The 23,925-nt window shown below is 39.5% G+C and overlaps 1 protein-coding gene across 4 annotated transcripts in view; it reads right to left on the reverse strand.

Annotated features, from left to right (window-relative positions):
* The window catches only part of LOC103177351 (ecto-NOX disulfide-thiol exchanger 2), a 142,049-nt gene that overhangs the window by 79,893 nt on the left and 38,231 nt on the right, over window positions 1–23,925 (reverse strand). For all 4 annotated transcript variants that reach the window (XM_007891491.2, XM_042340611.1, XM_007891477.2 and 1 more), the window contains one exon: window positions 20,224–20,324. In XM_007891491.2, the coding sequence (XP_007889682.1) occupies window positions 20,224–20,266 (43 nt within the window). In that variant the 5' untranslated portion in view covers window positions 20,267–20,324. The remainder of the gene's footprint in view (window positions 1–20,223; window positions 20,325–23,925) is intronic.

The raw sequence follows: 23,925 nt of genomic DNA on the forward strand, positions 1-23,925 counted from the left end.
GCAGGATTTCTCTTCGCACAGTTTCACAGTAATTCTTCAGTCTGATCCAAGAGATGTACTGTGCAAGGCCAAAGAAAATAAGCACCCTGGTCACCAAAACCTAGAGAGGACTGACCTGATGATTCTTCGCTCACACATGCTAGTCCACAAGCTATTTAAAAGACAGACATTCACTGTCAAATCTCCAGGAAATAATTCCAGAAATAGCAACCACATGGAAAGGGTAACTGTTGCATGTGAAATAAAAGATGGACTGCATACAAATAATAATAATCCTTGCATTTGATAATAGCGCTTTTCACGTCTTCTAGACGTCTCAAAGCGCTTCACAGAATAGGCTGTAAAGTGAATTGACTGTATATTTGTGGGCGAAATGCGGCAGTCAATTGCACACAGCAGCGTCCCACAAACAGTCGTGGATTGAAAATGACCAATTTATTATTGTTTTTGGAGGGATTATTATTAGGCCCCAATTCTAAATGTACAGAAACCAACTCCTTGCAGGAATTAAGAAAACAAAAACATTTCTGATAGAAAAAATCCCTCTGAGCATATTTACTTTTGCAATACAGATCATGGTATAAAGACCATGGTCACATTAACACTGTCGCTACCAAGATGTGTTAAAAAGCAGCCATGAATGATGGGGAAAATGATCAACAGACTTAAGATTTGAATTGTTGTCTTCCAGTACAATTCGGCATTGGAGATCACTACTACAAAACAACGAATCAATCTTTGACCTTTACAAAGTGGGGCTAATGAGAATGACTTCAAAATAATAAAAATGGAGAAACTTATAGCACAGATGGCCATTCAACCCCTTGTGTCTTTGCTGGACATTCAATGGACAGTGAACCTGAAAGAAAGGAGGTAGAGAAGTCATAAAAAAAAGGAGAATTGGGCTTTGAGAACAAAAGTACAGCAAGCATCAAACAGTGAAACTAAATAATAGGCACTGGGATAACAGAGAATAGAATGGAAAACGACAGCTAAAGTTCTTTTTGAAGGTTTTTTTTTCTATGTCCCTATTAGTTATTTAGCAGGAATAAAGCTACTCCTGATATACAAACAGCTTTATTACTGTAATATTAAGCTTCTTTTTCAGAGTATTGGTGAAGAAAATTAAAACATGCAAATCTGGTTGGCCCACAGGAACAGGAAATAGGAAATACTGCCAGCACACTAAAGTTATATGTTAAATAGGTGAGGCGTACATTTCTATTAAAATGAAAGAAAATATAGTGTACGCTCTGAACACAGTACATCTGCAATTTCAATGTTTAAATATCGAGTAATATATCTTGATTTTTGTATTCGATTATAAATAAGTCTGCTACATCATCTCATTTGAAATCATTTTAAAAATCGCAAAGTTAAGAACAAAATGTTTACCTCCCAGTGGCTGAAGTAGATTAAGTGTCTTTAGCCAAAGGGTACAATAACAAACACTTGGTTAGTTTCCCATCTAAAAGTGCAGAAAATGTATTTCTTAATGTACAGATGTGATCTTGACAGTGTACAATGACAGATTAGCTCCCAGAGCACTCAGTCATTCTGAGTACTTAGGGTAAGTCCGAGTGTTATGGCGATCAAATCAGTCAATTGTACAATGCCATAAGATGATTTCAGGCAGTTATATTAAAGGCTGGTTCACCCACAATATACAGTCAAACCACTTGACAATATATTCTATGAAGCGCTTTGAGACATTTGAATGATGTGATAAGGCGCTATATCAAATGCAAGGATTATTATCATTAGTATTATTATTATTAACATCATCGAGGCTCTTGTCCACATTTATATTAAACCATCTTGGATACTGCATATTAGATGTGCATTCTTATCCTGCATCCCCATTGCTGGAATCTTATTGATCTGACAGTAAGTAATAGAAAACAGCTGCACCCTAACCAAGTGCACATATTGTACAGGTCCATTTGTGAATCACCGATTGTAAGCATTTGAAGCGAAGAGTGTAAAAAGTGCAAGACATTACATATGTTCAAAATATTACTGCACAAGCTGCCTCATTGAAAGGCATTTAGATTTTCTCCCGCTGTTCACGGTATGCCCTGAACCGTGCCCTGGCCAAGCAGAGACAGCAGACGGCAGATTTCATCTCAGGTCCCAATGGCTCTTCTCTTAAGCCAGCTGCTGGGGAGAGCAGCCTGAAATGATTTCCTGCTAGATATCACGTCAAATCAGAGTCTGAAGAGCCCAATTTTGTGTCACGTTGTTTCGCGCAGGTACAGAGAGGGAAAGGAAGAATCTACATGCGAGGATCTCCCCCTCTCTGTGCTTTCTCCTTGACATCTGCTATTGGCGATCTTATATTGATGCCCCTTTGTTTTGGGAGTCACCAACCAGCCGTTTAACATATGCCGTATCCAACTCGTTCAGAATTTTAATGTCTAACAGGTCCCCTCTCAATCATCTCGTCTCCAGATAGCAAAGCTCTAACCTGTGCAGTCGTATCCACTCATCCCTGGTAATGCCCTAGTAAATGTAAGATACAAATGTGATTTTGATGTTGTTTCACTCTTCCCGTTTCTCTTCCTGCAGCATGGCAACCAGAATTTGCATTAACCACATGTGGTTTTGTATAAATGTAACATTACCTCCCGACTTTTGTATTCTATTCCTCCAGACATAAAACCAAGGATTCTATTTGCATTATCGATGGCCTTGTTCACCTGCGCTGCCACTTGGAATCTTCTGAATCTGAATCCCCGAATTCCTTTCTTCAGCGACCATCCAAGGTCTCGTCGCTTCTTTATTCTTCCAACCAAAGTGAACCAGTTCACATTTCTCTTTATAAATCTTCACCTCCCACCTTCCCACATATTTGTGCAATCCTGAAATCCTAAGAGCACATATCTGGCACCGCAACTAGATGGGTCTAAGAAGTTAGGGTGGTGGGGGTGGGGGGTGGGGGGGGGGGGAATGGAAGAAAAAAGAGAGCACTGAGAAAGCGTAAGGACAAAAACTGAAACAAAGAGCAAGGAGACACAAAGCAATGAGAAAAACAACAAAAGGAGGAAGTAATCAACAGTGCGCAGTCTCACACATAGCACACACACACTTTCTGCTCTTAATTACGTGATTTCAACAACAACAAAATTATGTTTATAGAGTGCCTTTCATGTCGGGAGGACGTCCCAAGGCACTGGACAGTCAGGGGTCAGGACCCGAGCGGGGGGAGGGGTGGGGTAGGGGTGAGGGAAGGCAGAGAGATGGGAGGGCAACCGAAGAGGAGGGTCGTGACACCGGCCTTGAAGTAGACAAGGCGAAGAGACTGTGGGATGGAGTTCCAGAGTGTGGGGGCAGAGATGCTGAAAGCTCAGCCCTCAATGGTAGGGCAGGTCGGGCAGGAGACATGGAGCAGGCCGGATCCCACTGGACGGAGGGAGCGGGCAGGTTGGTAGACAAGTTCACCATCAAAAATCTATAGTCTTACTTGTCATAAGGTAAGATCTTATAAGGTAACAGCATCGGACGCTTGTCAAAAATCAGGCCATGGGCTGCCATGAGGTTGGCATACTTATCATGAAGCATATCTGGGGCTGGTGACCATATGGGGCAATTGACCCCACACCTATGACACAATGAGCAGCTGCTGATGTAGCCTCGAGAAAAAAGTGCAAGACGTGGGCGATGGGGGAACACTAGTTACTCAACCTCGAGCTTAACCATGAGCTGTGAGCCCAGCCCGTCAGAGAGAAAGGAGGGGGCAGGGCCAAGGATGACCTTGAAAGTGAGGACATGGATCTTGACTTCAACGCATGATAGGCTTCTACTAATGCAATTAATATGATCTAAGGCAACTGTCCATCTATTTTCTCTCTCCTCCCCCCTTTATAGTTCAGAATCATGGCATAAATTAAAATTCATCATTACGACCATTTGGTTTTGCTTTTGCCCTTCTCCAATCACACACATGGTAAGCAAACACAGATGAACACAGGGATGAAGTTATCGAATGCGTCGTACAAACTCAAACGGTGAATTTGCATTAAAGCAGGATCAGTTCTCAACTCAAAGGGCACAATCTGTCTTCTGCCATATTTAAACACAGTTTGGAAATTTCATTTAGGCAGAAAGTAAGTTGAGCCAGTATCCAATTCCCAGTGTTAATGAAGTGGAGAGTTGCACTTAATTCTGACTTTCAAAAATTAAGTTAAATGCAAAACCTATTCCCCTGGGCATGTTTTTAAAGCAAGGATTCAATTGCACATATTTAATAGCACAAAAATAAACAGAATCACATTTGCCAAGGATGAGTCAGGGCCATATGCGAGGACAAATCTGACTGCAATTTCTGATTTGGTACATCCTGATTCAGTCATCAGTTTAACTTGGTCCTTAAAGTAACCATTTCTTTCGGCACCAAACTTTCAGATAAATCGGGTATTACCTGTACTTCAAATAATCAATCTCTTTCGCCACCCTTCTTTCACTGTTTCGTAACCACAAAAAAGGCACTACAATAATTAAAATACTGAACCTTTTGTATACAATTCAAGTATTACCTTGGTGACTTTCAAAACCTTTTGCGGACAGGGATTATAATTTCTCCTGGGAACTGTGGAAAAATAACTTGAAACACAAATTTCAAGATGTAACATATACTAGGTCAGGCTGCTTGGAGAGTGGAATGAATGCTTAATGTTAAAAAGGTTTATGAAATGAAGTAACTGTTAACATTTGCAAATTCATCTGTTGTAGTTTAAAGAGCTAATATCATACTCTTCATCCAGATTGTAACATTTAGAAAGTACAATGATGTCATGGGCATTACTTGGATTTCAAATCAACAACATCTACAATATAATATTTGACTTCCACAGTGAAATCCGCACAAGCTCCATCCAGATAAAGATTAACAGTTCCCAGAAGACAGCTAGAAAAACAGGAGGTTGATTTGCACACGGAAGAGAAATTGCTGATGCTCCAAGAGGAAGAAGTTGAGGCAGTTAGGCTGCAGATAATCCTGACGTCTTTGCCTGAACTACGTGAAGCAGGGCAGAAACTGTCTCAATTAGTGCTAGAAACACGGCTCATATACATTTACTTTATGACTTAAGCGTTTCTAGAATTAGATTGCCAAACTAGACTCAAAGTCCCACTTGATCGAGCATTAATTTCCAGGGTATAAGGAGGTCATGATAAGACCTTTGCAACATGTGCTAAATTTGCATTCTTTGTTTGTGTGCATGAAAATGAACAAATCAACGTCCTTTGAGGACAAAGATAGGATGTGCAAAATATGAAGCCTTTTTTTCAACTGAAATTTTACAGCAAATGAGTCAGAAATAAAGTCCTACCCAAAGAACATCACTGCAAAACCAACTATACTTTCTAAAAAAAACTACAAAAACATTATGAAAAGTTTATAGGAACACAAGTTGAATCAAAGAAATTTTAAGTGAATATTTTTGCATGAGGTAGAAGAGCTGGAGAATGCAAAAAAAAAGGATCCCAATAATGGAAAAAGAAATGTGGAGGGAACCCAGAAGATGGGGGTATTATATGCACGACAAGTCATGAACCAGCTTAGCTGTTGAAGCAAAACTAGAAAGAATGTCTGAAGGTGTCCTGCGTAAAACCATTTCAGCTAAAGACCAAAGCAAAAAGAACATTCTTGTATAAATACGACTCATATCTACAAATGAAGAAAATAATGAGCTCCCCACTCCCTGGTAGACAAGTAGCTTCCTGTCTGACTGCTGTGGATGCAAAACAAAACCAGCAATTACCTTAAGGCTACACTGAGCTTCAAAAGAATGTGGGATGTACAGAGCTTCAGGACACTGGATAATCACACTTGGACAGACTATATTAGATGTCTGAAGTGCTGTCAAAATGTGCGTGATGATTGCCTTACACACACACAAAAAAAATCATGAGTCTGTCAGTCATCTGACAGACCATTGGAAGATTGCTTGAACCACAAAACGCAAACATTTGCAGGGTCGAATATTGTTATTTCATTTCAATAACACTTAAGGAGGCACAGAACCAGCGAAGCAGGGGGGAATAATGGAGGATGTAAAGTCAGCTTATCATGAAAAAAAACAAGTTTCAAAGGCAAACATGGAATCTATTTGGCTCCCATAGGAAGTCATATTGGAGCACTGACTGTTTAATAATGTGCTTCACAAGAAAGGCTTTTTTCTTTGCTTACAACAGCAGGATTTTAAAGCTCCACCATAAATCACAATAACAGTCCTCGGTCTTGTCCATTTTGACCTTGTTTGATGGAAGTATTTTTAGTGGAAAGTAGGACAACAGCAATAAGTCACCCAACTTTTCAGTACCAAATAGCAATATAGCATTTGAAGTTAACATTTCAAACAATAAACTACATAAATCTTTGCGAATTGAAGCTCAAGGAAAATTGCCCGATTTTACAACCATCTAGAACATGTATGTCTGAATTTAAACATCTGAGCACAAAACTAGTTGCCTTTTAAAGAGACTAGTTCAACATTTTAGTGAAAGCGGGAATCATTTCAACACTTCAAAGAGATGTCATTCGGAACAAAACTCGTCAGGTATTTCACTTGGTCTTCACCCATGGTCTACAAGTGCACACTTTACCAAACGTTTTCATCTCAAAACTATTCTCAAGCAGCATCATGCCAATGTCCAGCAAATAAGGTACTGGAGATGTGGTTTCCCTGACGAGAAGAACAAAATCCTATCTAATCTCTGCAGTCATGGAAACATTTCCAACTGAGAGAGCTTTGCCAATAGACATCATCAGAGAGCTGTGAAAGGGAGAAAAAGGCCAACCTCTTCTATGAGTTTGATCAAAGAGCAAGATTGTCTATATTTGAGGATTTTTGTGGGACTGGAAACAATTTTAAGGGAAAAAAATATAAAGATTACAAATGCTGCACTCTTGCTTAGGAAGGGTTCCACTTGTACCAGACACCATTCAGTGCCTGACCCAACTAGTTATTCATGTGAATTCAAACAGTGAGCGTTGGCTTGAGCCTCAAAGCCAACAATTAATCCTATTCTCCTTTAAAATGCATATACCCACATTTTCTAGGTGTCACAGGTCAAGGATCAGGAGCTGAAACCTCCGCTGACTTCTATCCTCCCCAATTCAGGACCACTGAGACCAGTACAACAATTCTGGCTGACATTGACAAACCGCAATGCAAACTAAAATAATCGAAAGTGTCAGGTAGTTATTTCGTACTAGGCAGGGGGAGTTGAAACATTGACTTTGTTTGAAGAGGAAAAGCAAGAGGCGAGCAGTTGAACCCCTGAGCAGGCTTTTTCTCCACAATCTGTATGGACTTTGAGGTGCGGCATTGCAGGCACCCTGGAGCAACTCCATTCTTTTGCATAAAATATATTTTTGGAAAATTCTGGAGATGATCCACATGCAGCCTCGCTGGCATAAAATCAGTATTCAGTCTGTGCTCCTCTGGATCAGCGTCTCGTCCCTCTCAGATCCTGATGCCTGGATAACAAAACTGATACAGCCTCGCAGACACATTCCTTTGATTTCAACAAAATGAAAAATAACCGACTAAGAAATGTGTGTGAAGCACACAAAACAAGTGCTTAATGCTTGTTGGGGATAGTTTACGCACAAGGCGTTTAAATGTATTTTTTTTTCTCTGCTAAATCCAATTGTGAGCAAGCCCAAAGGACTGGTGTAATGGAGCTCTTATTTTATGCTTGCATTAATCAAAAAAAATAAGATTCATTGAATCGGGTGCTCCCCACATTAGTTCTTTGGGTCAATACTGGTTGAATTATATTCAGTGATTGCAATACATCGCTCAGGTCCTTTTGGATCGTCCTCAGGTTATTCAAAAAAAAACATAACGTGATAGGACTTGGCAGGGGAAAAAAAATGCTAACATATAGTTCCTGGTTTGCTCTACTTTATATTTCACATATTTCTCCCACAAAAATATACAGTCAATTCACTTTACAGTGAAGCCCTTTCAGACGTCCCGAAGATGTGATAAGGCGCTATATCAAAGGCCACGATTATTATATAATGGCTACAATTCTAACAAGACAGTTAATTTGCCTTCAGGGTTGAATTTTGTACTTGAAGATGACATGTCCTTTCCGCCCAACTTTCTTCCCTGCTCTCTTGAAAGTGGTGTCTTGGATTGGGTACCAATAGTCCCCAGGTGGGGCTCAAACCCACAGCCTACTGACTCCATGGGCGAGAGTGCTACCAAGGTCATTTATGCAGGAGACCAGAGGACAACCAGCACAGAGAGTGAGAAGTCCAGCAATATAGAGGCATATATGCCAGTGGAGTAAAAGCTAGAAAAATAATTGAACACACTCATTTTTAAAATGGGCAAAGAGTTACGTGTCAATTACAGTTTTGCCTTGTATTGCAATCAATGAATACAATCCAATCAGTATTCACCTTATTTCTCTGTTAAGAAACTTTCAGCCATATCAACCCAAGACAAAAAAAATACACTGACAAATACATGTAGAAACCTAGTAACACATAATTTACAATGTGCACAAAGAAGCCCCATGTTGACTTTAGTTCTTCAACCAGGATCTCAGCCTTGCTTAATTAAGGAGGAAGAGTCCGTTCTTCATTAAAGCAATAAAGATTTATGCAGTGCTGACCTCAAAACTCTCAGGTACATCCATCACGGTCTGCAAGCCAGATATTGGAACACCATACCTCTTAAATCAGATGAACTGCTGTTCTATATGGGTACACCTTGCACAATTCAGCTGGGAGTTCCTGCACTACATACCTTTACTTTTACTCTTCAAATAGCCGCGATTCTGTAAATATCTTGTATTTACTATCAGGAATAAAAAAGGAGCCCAACCTCTTTCATTTCTGCACGGAGGTTATATTGTTGAGCAAAAGTATTTCAATAAGAGGAATAAAGCACCCTCTATGCACAAACTACTGCAAAATAATCTTTCAATGAGATTTTCGCCTTATTATTGGTGAAACCGGTCAGAAAAAATAGTAGGGTTTCACCAACCTAACAAAGAATTGTGCTCAGAACTGATTTCTGCAGGCTATACCGAGTATAATTCACACAAAGATCAGTGATCCAATGGTCAGGTAACACCATTCTTCTGGAGGAAGTTTCACTGGACCTTTTAAGACTCAATTCTCTAAGGATACTACAGTAAAACTTGCTCAAGTCTTATATAAATCATATAATCGGCTAAGTCATACATCAACTTCAGTCCCATTCAGTTTTGCTCAAAACCACTTAGATTCATTGTACTAGCCGCATTCATCACTTCCTAAGTCGTAATGCCGCTCCCCTATCCTCCATTACTCCTGCACTTACCGACTGCAATGAATCACTGGAAATTACGTCCTGACCCGTCGACACGTGCACACTTATCGGCCGGCTGCATTGAATCGCAGGAGACATAGCCATGATCAATCGACGCATGAGCAGAACTTCATTTCCTACGATACAATGTGATTCCAATGCTTGCCAGCAAGTGTACATACATGGGACGTCCTTCCGACGTGAAAAGCGCTATATCAAATGCAAGGATTATTATTTTTATTATTATACGGTGATGGGTCAAGAATCATTGAACAGGGGGAAATAGTGGTCTTGACCCATCACCACGTGTGTACTAACCAGCTGCATAGAATTACGGATGCAGCAACAACAACAACTTGCAATTATATAGCGCCCTCCATGCAGGGGAGGGTCTCAAAGAGCTTAACAGTGGCGGAGCCTGACTCCGACCCGGAGGAAGGGGGAGGCGGCTGTAAGCACGGTCGAAGAGGCAAGTTTTCAGGCGGGAGTTGAAAGAGGGGAGAGAGGTGGAGGGACTGAGAGAGAATGTTCCAGAGTTTGGGGGTGTAGTGGCTGAAAGCGCGACCTCCGATGGTGGGCCGGTCAGTGTAAGGGACGAGCGGGAGCCGGTGTTAGTCGAGCAGAGGCTCCGGGTGGTGGACTGAGGAGGGAGGAGGTTGGAGAGGTAGGGAGTTGCCAGGGAGCGAATGGATTTGAACACGAGCATGCAATGTGTGGATTGATTAAGTCGGATTTTCGAAGAGGTTGCCCTCTTTAAAAAACACCCTTTGCCATTGCATTAGAAATTCAGGAACATGATAATCATCCCCTTGAATTAACAAATTATGCTGCAACCGTAAGACAATATTCTACTTTCAATCATGGTCGTGTCCTTATTTCCAGCGGATTGTTTGTGAGAATCTAACGTGTTCCTCACTGAAAATGTGTCAACAGAATTCTGTCATAAAATAAAATAGGATGTTTTCTCTCTGTCAGACTCGAGCTGACAGGTTTTCTCTCTCATGATATCAGCAGGTGAATGTGTTTGCTGACAAAGAAAATCAAAAGTTACACATTATTCACACTTTAGGGATGCAGTCAGTGATCTGAGGCAAACTTTATACATATATAACAGAAGTATATAATTATTATATCAAAACTCAGGCCCAAAGACATTCTGTGCAACAATCCAGATTTATCCATGCCTCAATTGCGCTGCAACAGCATGAAAACATCTCAAAGCACAATTGTGCAAAAATACGAAAAATGAATCCGCACCTCTTTCCTAATGAATTCTTTGGAACACAATACACGAAGAGCTATTTGGCAATTGGTAATGCAATAAAATTCATACAAAGCATGTAGGTTTGAAGGTCACAAGGTTCTGTTGAATAAAATAATTTACAGGAACAACCTTTCTACCTTTTCTTCCATTAATCCCAAGTCTGTTCAGATCACAAATATAAGCAAGCAGAAAACTGACTGGTTTTATTTACGTTGCAAGGTTTTGGGTGGGGGAAAGTTCCTAATTTTTTTTGGAGTCAATATTTAGCATAAAGGGAAAAATAATGCTAAAATACTTCATTAAATGATAAGTCACCGACAGATTTATTAACCACTTCATTAAATATATTGGGAAAGCTGATTCTCATTTTTCACACTTGATTCAACCTCAACCTGTCCATTTACAATGGACTAAACTCAGATCGGTGATGTACAAAGACCAGAGAAGTATTAAAAAACAAATTGCATCACTATAAGAACCAAGTGTTGCTTGCATTAAAGTTTAATACTTAATTTTCCCATTTTTATTCTCCTTCCTAGTGCACGTTTCTCACATTTGAAGTTCACTGCACAGGTTTGAACAAAGCACTGACAAAGTTGGCCCGAAGCCTTGTGTTGCAGAAGGAATATTTTCTCCAGCTCTGCATTCAAATAAGGAGGCTTCCTAATTTAGCATTCTGAGGAAATGCATTGAAATTCATTGCCAAGCCATCACAAATGTTCTATTCCAATTGATGTGCTTGAACGTCTGATGAATGAGACTAAACAAATTTCTCTGTGTACAATGCCGGATGGATTAGGCTGATTGATGATTTTGGTTGAAAGCAATGCATTAAAAGGACTCAAAAGCATACAGGTATATTTTTGCATCCAGAAGGCACAATCATTTTTTCTAATAAAAAAAAACTCTGGCGGGCAATAGAAACTACACATTTCTTGCTTATTTAATTTCAGACACGTCTATTAAAAAAAGCACAATACTTCTGATTAAATGAGAAATCACAAAGAGAGAACAGAAGTACTTGGGATGTAAAGTACTTTTTCTTCTAATCCGTGTTTCTCCTCCATCCTTGCCCCACACCCCCAGCTCACCAAATGTTTTGTTTAAAAATTCCAAGGGAAAACAATTTGGATATATTTATCAAAAACAGTCTAGGAACAACCACTGCATTTCTTGCTCGGTTAATGTACACAATAGGGTTTGTCCACAGCTCGTTGTCATTACAGTAAATGCCAGATGTCCTTCTCAGTCTTGAAACCCAATCACAACACATTAAAAAGCTCTGTTCTGCTGAGCCGGGTCCCTAGCCAAAAGTCTTCACAATAAATACAATATAAGAAAATCATATCTATGAGAGAAGAGATACTGTTTTTTATATAAAAAAAGCCGTGCTTCTATTTTTATTCCATTCCTTTGAGACTTGAATATCTACTGGACATTTCAGTTGGGGAGACTTGCTTCGCAGAACCATCAAGAAACCCAACATGAATATAGCATTCCAAGACCCTACCCTGCATTGAACGGTGCTATATTCATGCAAGTTGTTATTGTTGAATACCAAAAGCGTTTCACAATTTGGAACAATGGCACAACCGAAAATAAATCCTGGATCTGAAAGATTTGCTCACTAATCCTCCAACCCAGCAATTTCTACATCACCTTCTCCTTGGTCTATTTTAGCTCATCCTCAAAATATTTTCCAATTGAGAGGCCAAAAAAGCTGATTTGGTTCCAAAGCCATTCTTGAGTTGCACAATACAAGATATGCGAGGCGCTGAAAGACTTTCTCTCCCTTCAGATGAGGAACTTTACTTCCTTGCTTGTCGGCCTCCCCAACTCCTTCCTCTATATGCTGCAGATCATCCAGATCTCTGCAGCCCACCTCCTGTCCCGCACCTGTCTCCGTGACTCTATCCCCCCCATCCTCGCCCGACCATTGGCTTCCCACCACACAGAGGATATAATTCAAGATCTTGGTCCTCACCTTCAAAGCCCTCCGTGGCTTTGCTGCCCCCTACCTCTGCGACCTCCTAACCCCCTACCATCTTGCCCGCTCCCTCCGCTCAGCGGGATCCAGCCTGCTTCACAACCCCTGCCCCGCCCACCCCACCAGTGGCGGGTGGGCCTTCTGACACTCTGTCCCTACCCTCTGGAACTGCATCCCGGAGTCCCTCCATCTTGCCCCTTCCCTTGCCTCCTTCAAGTGGAGTCCTGTAGCTCAGAGATTAGAGCACTCACTTTGCAAGCGAGAGACCTGAGTTCAATTCCAGGCAGAGGGCGAAACCCTGGGCAAGTTTCCTTACTCCACACAACTAATAATAATCCCTCCAAAAAAAACAAAATAATAATAAATTAGTCATTTTCGATCCATGATTGTTTGTGGGACATTGCTGTGCGCAATTGGCTGCCGCGTTCGCCCACAAATATACAGTCAATTCACTTTACAGTATATTCTGTGAAGCGCTTTGGGATGTCTAGAAGACGTGAAAAGCTCTATATCAAATGCAAGGATTATTGTTATTATTATTTCAAGACCCATCTAAAGACCTTCCTCCTCGACCGTGCTTTCAATCACCCTGCTTCCCCCCCTGCCCTCCACCCTCCCCAATCCCGACCCTCAGCTTGTGTCCAAAACACTGACTGTCCAGCACCTTGGGACGTCCTCCCGCCGTGAAAGGCGCTAAACAAATGTAATCTTGTCGTTGTTCTTAAACTGTCTTTGAAATAAAGCAGGTTTTTTGTCTCGACAACTATATTATAGGAGACATCACTACACACACACACACACACACACACACACAGGCATTTTGGATACCTTTAAGAATTTTCAATCGATCAGAATGCACTAACTAAGAACATGCAAAGGTTTGAGATAAGGAGCAGCCTCCATTGTCCAGCTTCCAGCGAAAGCAAGATGAAAATCCACATCCTTTCTCAAAGGCTCTACCGTAGCACTGCCTCTGGCAATTACAGTAACCTTAATTTTGCTACTTCTATCATGCCCCACATCCACTGCAAACATTAAATGACCCGAGAGGATTCAGTAGCTGATGAAACAGCAACAGGGTTGATTGAAGTGCTTAAAGCAAACAGAAAGAAGGGGAACAAAATGGATTTTTAATAAAGGGAGATTCTTGAATTAGCAAAATGCAGATAAATATCTTGAGTGCAACTCGAAGAATATTTCTGCATTTGTAAAAATTAAGCATTTCCAATGTGACTGAACACTTTACACTCTATAAAAAGGACTATAATCTATTTCCTCGTTGTGCTTCACTGCACTGAATAAGGTCTCTGGAAGTACACTTACTGTTAGTACAATACAGAATAACATTCTGTCCTCTCAGAACCATAAATACACTTTCAATTCTTGCTTCCAGTTTAATTACATACAATCCATTCAGCAGCTGCTCCAACAAAAAGCTATTTAATCACGAACTCCCATTAACCTTCAAAATGAAGCCGGCAGCGAAAAAGCAACCAACAAACACTAGTTCATCATCTTGTAATTATTGTGCAAGTGGAATCTTGAATCCAGTAAATCTGAAGCTAATGTTAAATAGTTTAACCACCGCAAGCCAACAAAGGGTCAAATTCTTGGTGCTAAATTATGACTTGTAGCTATCAAAGGGAAAAACACATCAATAAAAAAAACACCAACAGTAGCTCTAACAAAGGTTTAAACAATACCATGCCCTGTACTGGAGCTCAAATATCAAGACATTCCTCTCTGCCGGTTTAATTAGGCAGTATTTCAATTCTGAATCTACACGAGAACAGAAATTTCACGCACACACAATGAAACAGCATCTTATCCAAACTGTAGATTCTATAGATTACCTGTATACTGCACCAGGAACATCTTGAACAGCGTTTTATTATGCTTTCTCTTCCACAGACTGAAGGGGAAAAAAAAACTGAAAGACGAGCTCTGTTATTAAGCTCCTACAATTCGTAGCAGCAAACGAGCAAACGAGCTAACAGTGAGCACCAGCAGGGAAGAGATCCTTCCTAATACCACCACATACAAAAGGGAGGCAATGGAAATGACAGGAACCTCTAGGGCACAGGCTACAATTGGCTCTTCTCATTTCACTGCTGCATGTGTCACCATCTGTCTTGTGTGAGTGACAGTTAAAGGCTGACTTCTTCAGGGGAGGGGAGAGGCAGGTGGGAAAGCAATTAGCACGATGCTCCTCGGGGAATTCAGAAGGGATTTCATACATCAATGCCATGAGAAATAGTAAGCAGCCAACAAATCGGGAGACCGTGATTTGTAATCCCGTAAAGCGCTCCCCTGGAACCCTGTTTGCTGAGCCACGATCAGAACCAGAGGGTGAAAAGGCAAATCAACTTGAGATCGGTTCAGCCTGCGTTGTGAAGCTTGAAGGATGAATGACATTGACCTTGGAGGCTAAGACGATCTTAACATTGAATCAATCAAAGTAAAGTGCCATTGGGTCATGGTGAAGAAATACCACAGAATTTAACAAAAGCAGTTGTAATTCAATATCCCAACGATGGATTTTTCAACTGATACAGCAATTGTTTAAGCGATGCAGACAGGATTCTGAGGCACTGGATCACTTTAACTAATTGATTCCAACCCCCAAAACAAACCGTTCTTTTGTAATGATAAAGCCTTTATGTTATCCATGACGTGCGAGTAATTATTTCTGTTGACCAGATTGAATTTAATCATCTCCGGTTTTCTCCCCTCTCGGCTCTAAGTGTTTTCAGTCAAACTCTATTCTGCTGGGTTACCGTTCCACAGGTCAGCAGCCCTCAAGCACCTCACCCGAGCGGCCTTTTAATCATGTACAGATGAGTGAGTGTTGACAGCCTAATATGTGAGGGTCTGATGCGAGGGCATCAGTGCAGAATTTGATGCTGTTCTCATCTTACTCCCAAGCAGCGCAACTTCCAGTAAGGGTCTCTAGAAAGCAATCAGAAGCAGGAACCCCAGTGATTTTCCCTAACCCAAGGTCACTGAATCCAATCGTAGCGCCCAAGACTGCCCTTCTGTTACAATCAAAAGACTTTTGAAATCCAAGTTTGACATCACTACTAGTTGATTTATCTAATTTTTCCACCTTGGTGATGATCTGCACTTACTGTCCTTGACTCCTGACCTAGGAGTCACAGTTCAAACAAAAATAGAATGGTCACTTGGACATTTACAAAGAGGGCAAGCAACACCTGTGGAACTGAACCCGCGTGTCAGCCAGCGCCTTCACCATCTAGCAATGGGGTGAAAGTTATAAGGGACGAAGGTTATGAGAAAAAAAATTAAATGTACTGTAAAGTGTCGTTACTTTGTATTTTGTAGGCAAACACTGCAGCTGATTTACACACCGTGTCCCACAAATTAAAGTTTATTGTTTTTCAATGGTAAAATGTACAGGTAGCAATAATTCGAGAACACACTTCCCTGCTACCTATGAATACGTCTCTACTAAAAATCCTAAAGTCATAAAAAGGTTATCCTTAAGAGTCTTTTTGCCTTTCCCTACCATCTCTAACCACTTCCCTACCACCACAGGATAATAATAATAAATTATATAATAATATAATAATATACGACATCTCAAAGTGCTTCACAGAATATACTCTAAAATGAATTGACTGTATATTTTGGGGGCGAAACGCAGCAACCAATAGCACACAGCAGCGTCCCATAAAACAGTCGTGGATTGAGTGACCGATTTATTATTTTTTTTGACGTGGTATGCTGGAATTCCTTTCCATGGTGGTTACAGCCATTCACTGTGCCACCCAATAGTGTGCGAGCTCAAACAATGTTAGTAGGTTATTTCCCTATTTTAGCCATCAAAGTTAAGCCACTGAGAATTCCACTCTCCTTTCAAGTACTGCAGCAACCATCACAGCATCAATAATCTCACTCAGTTTTTCTCTCTCTCTTCCTGGTTACCCCCCACCCACACCCACCGGTCTGAGGTCACTGAAGTGAATCGTAGTGTTCCAATAGCTAATCTGGTTGCAAACAACCAAATCAGAACAGACTAGGAATTTAACTTGGTGCCTTCATGTTTTGTGTGGCTCAGCGAAAGACCACATAATATATTTACTCATTAAGCAAGTACTGTTCCAACATAAGTTCATTAACTGTTCTTGTGCTTTTGAACTCAAATGCTAGCCATGCCCATTAACTGCGGAGTTCTGTCATTTGGACATTCATTTTGTAACACAGCAGCAGTTGAATTATGCTTAAAAATCTGCTTCCAATTAGATTCTAGTGATTTTAGTATGTGCAGCATAGAAATGAATCAATAATAATTTCAATACCATCCTTAACACGGTTCCACCTCCCTTTCTAATTCTCCAAGTGAAATGGACTGGCAAATAACCTGTTTCCATGCTTCTACCAACATCATACTGGAACCAACAATAGGAGTCTGACAAACCAATTTTTCTTCCTCTTTTTCCCAATAGAAACTTCAATTCAGCACCTCCCTTGGTCAGAACAGCCAAGAACACAGATAAAAGCAACTGCTCATTTGTGTCTGTCTTTTTGAAAAGAAAAGCTAAAATTTTCTTCTGATTTCTAAGATTGAAAGTAATTTCCATGCATCATGGTTTCTCAGATTGTCACTTTTAAATGTTCTTTTTATCCTCGATCCAAGATTGTGTCCCCCTGAACGCCACCTTCCGGTCATAGAGTAAGTACTTTGATAATGAGTTTGTGCCTCTTCTGGGATACAAAGATGAGATGCAGATGGAAAGGAATATGTAGTTCTTGTCAGCCCACACACATTCAAAATGATGGCCCTGGTAGAATAGAAAGAGTTCATCTATTCAAGTCTTTTTAGCAAAAGTTTGGATAACATTTGGATAATTATCTTGGCAGATTTTCTTCTGTGGCAGTTAGAATTTTGGTAAATCTACCTCAGCTTTAGAAATTCTGAGCCTTTGCTTGTTGGAATGACTATTTAAAATGAACTAGAAATCAATCAACATTTTTAAGAGGATATGAATTATTATTTCACTTTGCTTGAAATGAACACCTTGCAGCGAGGATTCAAAGCCATCTGGTGTATGTCTATGCAAATGACTGTTTGTGGGACACTGCTGTGCGCAATTGGCTGCAGTGTTTGGCCCACAAAATATACAGTCACTACACTTTACAATATATTCTGTGAAGCGCTTTGAGATGTCTCAAATTCGTGATAAGGCGCTACATCAAACGCAAGCATTATTATTATGATTATTATTTCTGGAAGGGGAGTTAGCTACATTTGGAATAATCAAAGAGTGGCTCGAAATTGGTACAGAAATGATCAGGAAATTAATTGTGATGGGTTTACAGCCTATAATATTTAAGCATTGTTATTTAAAACACTAGTTTGCTTGTATACCCATGGAACGACATTTTAGAGCCATTTGTTAAACTTTTAAAAATAAACAGCCATCAGCACACTACTTTGTGTCACTACAGTTTTAAATTGAGAAAAATAGATTTGAATGAATCATTGCATTTTTACATTTACCAGCCGAAATGACCCCAAAGTGTGGGAATTTTGACTTGTAGGGTTCAAAACATGTCTACATTTCCAATTCTCATTGAAAAGCCAGACAGCCTGCGGTAATCCAAGACCATACCATGCTTTGGGGTACTGGAGCCCCGCCTGACTTCTCCAGGGATGTCTCCTTAGAGCCAATTCAATTCAACCCCAGGGAGGCTTTTTTTTAAAAAAAAGACTCATTTCATCAACATCAAAAGGGTAATGGGCCGAGTAGAAATACCAGAACCTTCAACTTTTAAACAAATAGAATGTAGGTTTTGTGCAAACTGATAACAAATCAAATCCTTTCACAATCAGTTCAAGAAGCTTGGCTGAAATGTCCTGAGATGTATTCAAGAAGGTGTGAACTACAACATGCATTTACAAAGCATCTTTCCCAACATTTCAAAGCTCTTAACAGATGTGTTAAGAAGCATTTGAACAGAGAGAATTAAGGATGTTGACCAAATTATGCCAAACATATGTTTTTAAAGGGTTATTAAACACCGTGTAAAAAAGGAAAATGAGCTTCTTGAAGGCAAGTATAGCAATTTGTAGGTTGGGGCAAGAATCTTTAAACCTATTTGCTGATATAATGACTGTAGTTCTAGTAGAGAATCACTAATTCTGAGAAATGTGTGTAATTAAATAGTACCACTTTATCTGCTAGCAAAACTGCAATAAGCAAATGTAAAAAACAGCAGGTATTCATTCTTGTGCGTCATTCCAATAACCAGAGATCCTGGCAAAACTGTTTCCCAGAGTAAATCCAAAGGCACCTGGTCAAAAATGAGCTTGATGCACAGATACACACAATATTGTATTCAATTTATTCACTTGAGTTATATTTAGAGTTTCTCAACTAACATTTGTCCCTCTGCTGACAAACAGGATCAATACAAATTTTAGATCTTGTTACCGTCTATAAAGAGAGCGAAGGGGATGTAATTTTACAAATAACCAACTGATTCAGAAATCAATTAAAAACCATTTACTTCAGTAATATGAACCTGGGAGAAATAGAACAAACCAATGAAATGCAGCACATGCATTTGGCAAATGTCATGCCCATAATAATAATAATCCTTGCATTTGATACAGGGCTTTTCACGTCTTCTCGACGTTTCAAAGCGCTTCACAGAATAGACTGTAAAGTGAATTGACCGTATATTTGTGGGCGAAAGCCTCACATTTGTGGCCTAGGCTCTTCTTCACTTTCCATCCCCAGCAGATTCTTGCTAACACATGTTCTCCATCCTCTCTATGAGGACAGGTTAAGCCATCAGCTTCTCATTGACTGATGCGAGGGGAACTGTTTGATTGGACACTCACTGGTAAAACGTACCCACCTGAAGGGAGCGAGTTGCAGTGAGAGTCAGAATTGAGAGTGAACGCGTGACATTTTGGACGCCTTCAACTTCTAAACAGGATTTTCAGCTAAAACATATGACAATTGAAGGCTATTACTGGAATGTTGATTGAAGGAAAATACTAGCAAAGGAATTCCAAATTGCACAAAAGCATTAGAAAAAGATCAAAAAGAACATCTACTCCATATCCTGGGCAAGATGTTATTTACTAAGTTGAAATTTTGGTTGGGACGCATGCCAATGCAATGTGCTATTTTTGGCTGATACTTACTGCTCCACTTATCCACTAAGCCTTAGTGACTAAGGTAACAAGTTAAATATGATCAATGCTGGAATGTAGCACACATTGCCATTCAACATGACTGGCCGCAATGCACTGTGGCTTCACAGAAACGTGCTGAATTTTAGGCGCTGTTACCCACGCGGCAGCTTTTAAGAATAATCACTACATGTTTTCCACACCTCGCACGTAATTAACTGAAGGATTTTTATAAATCAGGAGCAAACAAATGTACCAAATCGCAAATATGAAAGCTGCTCATTCAAGATTTTTCAGTAGTTTTGTATTTGCATGTTTGAGCTGCCTATTGGCATTACTGCAAAGTACACCAGCATACTTTGGTTTGAATATAGCTCAGAAATAAATACGAAGAAACATTATAAAATCCAGATTTCACTGATAACCAAAATAAACCATTTTGCACATTCTCAACTCCAGACAATGGCATCAGAAAAAATAAAATGTTACTTACCAGGGATTTTGGGGCATCGATAGTCAAAAATGAGCTGTTCCATATAGCACCAAAGTTGGCAATGCTAATTCCCCTTTCAGTCTATTATCAACAATGTTTCCCTGTTTAAAAGAAACAAGTTGATTAAGATTAAGCAGAACATTTTCCACTCAAAGCAACACTGCATGTCAGATCAACACAATAAGATATATTTTCCATGATGAACCTATTTATAGATTTAAACGCTCCAAATAGTTACTTTGAAATTCACATTCAGTTTTCATTCTGAAATCAAATACTTTTAGTTCCTTAAATAATTACTTCCAGTTTCTCTTAGAACAGGGAGTCATTACAAGAGAGTCACGTGAGGGCATGCACAGCTTTTAAAAGAAATAGATCACACATTATTCAAATGCCGACACGTGGAAGACCAGATGGAAAAACAGATGCTATTTCTGGGTTAGAAATACTGTATATTTTAACTGAAACACAATACAGGATGCAAAACTTGAATGCAAGTATGACAACTAGTTTTGAAAACCAGCCTCTCTCAATGGTAACACCTTATAATCCTCTGACCTCTTTCATTAGTAAACACTACGCCACGGGGGAATGCAATAAAGTTCCAGCATCAGATATTCAGGTTACTGAAGATCACCTCAACAGCCATGGTGCTAACATAAAGGCAGCTGGATAAGAAAAAATCCATTGACCTGCTCGGTTATATTTTACAGTTTAAAACAACTATGAAAACTTGTTCAGAACACTTAAACAAACTTATAATTACAAACATCATATAAAAAATAAAATGGGATATTCAAGAAGCCCATCCATCAAGCTTCAATTGTTCATTTAAGGATGTGTGATGACTTTTGTGAGTTTCACACTTGAGTAGGCAGAATGAGGAATGGATAAGCCCTGTGGCATGTGGGAATGATCTCAGCAGCGATTCCTGATGCTTTCAATATCCTGCATAACTTTGGCCAAAGCTTGCAACACAAAAGTAATAATTCTTGCATTTGATATAACGCCTTATCACGTGTTCAAAACATCTCAAAGCTCTTCAGAGACTATGCCGTGAAGTGAATCGACTGTACATTTCATGGGCGAAACACGGCAGCCAATTGCGCACAGCGGTGTCCCACAAACAGTCATGGGTTGAGTGACCAAATTATTATCATTGATGTTTTTAAATTTATTTTTGTTTTGAAGGAATTATTATTATTAAAATAGCCTAAAAGCATATCCTTACCTGTCAAAAAAATCAAGGGTTTGTTAGTTTAATGAATAGGTGGATGGAATATAAATACAGCCCTATTGAATTTGATAAGAACAAATCAGAGACAGAGAATAGACTGCAAATGCAAATGAAATACATAAACAAATAGCACACCCAGAATGACTCCAAAGGTCAGTTATAATTGCAGTGTATCATCTCAGGAAAGTGATCTAATTTAAAAATAGTTGGTGGTTTCACTTGACTAGCAGTGTTAGAAAAAAATTTCAATTTAGGTAGTCCAAGCAGAGAAGCCAAAAAGATAATAAAATTCCACTAACAGCTAATTACAGTCTCACTCATATGTGTATCTCACACACAAACATACCGAGTTTTATGCTTCAATAGGCAGAATGAGGAATCAATAAGTAGTGTAGCAGTAGCAATTCCTCACACATCCCAAACGCCCACAAATAAAACAGATTATCCACATAAAGTTATTTCTTGGCTTGAACAAACAGAGAATGAAGATAAGTACTGCAGTTGGCAAGATGTACTAAATTTTCTCAGAAACATGCAATTGACCCATTCTAATCGGATATCCTTATTAATGCAACAACTTTAGACTGCAATTACCTTCTGGAGCGTTTCCAGGTGGCTTACTTGATAGATTAGAGGGTAGGGGCAAAAGAGTGAGAAAGAGAGAGACAGAAAGAGAGAGGGCGGGGGGGGGTCAAATGGATTGATTCTATGAAGATTTATTACAAGCATATTTTAAACTCAAGTTCAGAGAGTTGATCAATGCTTACATGGAACCTTAACAGTCTAAGACCCGAGACACCGAACACGGTGTTTTTTTTTAAAATCTTTTTCAGAGCAGTGTCCACATTTCCAAAATGGTATCCTTTTCTCTTCACCAACAATAGTTATATATCTCCCCAAAATGTAAAATGTTAGGACTTGGGTGCAGTGTGTGAAAACATTTTGGCTCGCCCCAACATTTCTAGTCCATTGAAAAAGCCCCCAATGCCATAGAAGTTACCGTACACTCAAACTTGCACACACAAGAAGTCCTAACTAAAGCAGCTTAAATTTTGCGGTGCGGTTGCTGATTACATAATTGAATAAGATTTTCGAATATGGGTAGCATGCCATTTCTTATAACATAGTGCCTTGGGTTACATGCTGCAATGAATTCAATGTTTTGTCAAATATTTTTCATCTAAACAAAGATTCCTTTTGTTCACTGTTGAAACTTCCACCACATCTTGGAACAATGCACAAAAATACTGGAGAATGTTGCCTACATACGCATGAAATTGAAAGCTGCAAAGAGACCATTTCAAGTCAGTTCAGAAAAGCACATGGGATTTCAATACTTTTTAACCTCTTACGACCCTTTTAAAATGAAGCTGTGATATTTTGTAAGTTCTTATACAGTTCAAAAGAACAGAAATAAAATGAGCTTACTAAAAATCCTGTTTGCAACATGACCTTTTCTTGATGAACACAGCTTGAGCGTGCCAGTTAATCTGTCAAATGACAAGGCTTGGAAGCTACATTGGCGTACAGCTTGTGGTGCTCATTCCTCGCATTTGAATTTGCAGTAATTACCATTTTAGGATCCTTGCTGGTGCAATTATTACGCATCATGTCCACCCACAAAAGAAAGACGTACATCACATTTCGAACATAATTTTTCACTCCTTTCCTTCTTATGAACAACTCCTCCACTCATCATCATTACCTCGTTTTGCTGATAGCACAGCTTCAAAGCATACAACTTTAATTCCTTTCACAGTGCAATGATGCATCACTCGATCTGCTCTGTAACCTTCGATTGGACAGGGAAAATGTTTTTTGTTGAACTCTAAGATAGCCTCTTCAGGTTTCTCCGAATTCCCCAAATTCAAATCCATTGGCACCCAAATAAGTCTCAAGGCTGACAGTTTTCCACCTTCATATCACAACTCCAAACTTGCAAAATGAAGGCTTTACCCTCCCCCAATTAAAATACATACCATAGTAAAACCACATTCAGGAATAAGACTTAATGCCGTTTGTATCAATGGAAAAATTAAGGAAACATTTCTACTATGGAATAATAAACAGTTTGGTGCACAACTTGTTGCCACACTGACTTACCTATCATTAGCAGTCTTGAAATCTACCCTCTTCTTTCGCCAAGTCGTTTAAGGCCTACAGCACTTCTTCCTAAAGCGATAATTATTGTATTCCATACCGCGCACTAAATGTGCAGTTGAATAATTAACAAGTTAACCTTTCAATTAAACAGAATACAGATGATTTCAAAGAGTAGAATAGAATTGTGTATTCTATACTCCGAAGCTTCCAGTTAACTGAGATTAGTTTCAGTAAATACTTTAATTAAGGGTTTATTCAGAATGTAATAAAAGCTATGGGCATCCAAATTGCATGGCACCTTGGTACAATTTTAAGCTTGCTGCTTTGATGGAAAATACATGCATTTGTTGTAAATTTCTAAT

Source organism: Callorhinchus milii, unplaced genomic scaffold (assembly GCF_018977255.1).
Source record: "Callorhinchus milii isolate IMCB2004 unplaced genomic scaffold, IMCB_Cmil_1.0 Scaffold15, whole genome shotgun sequence".
Classification (NCBI taxonomy): Eukaryota; Metazoa; Chordata; class Chondrichthyes; order Chimaeriformes; family Callorhinchidae; genus Callorhinchus; species Callorhinchus milii.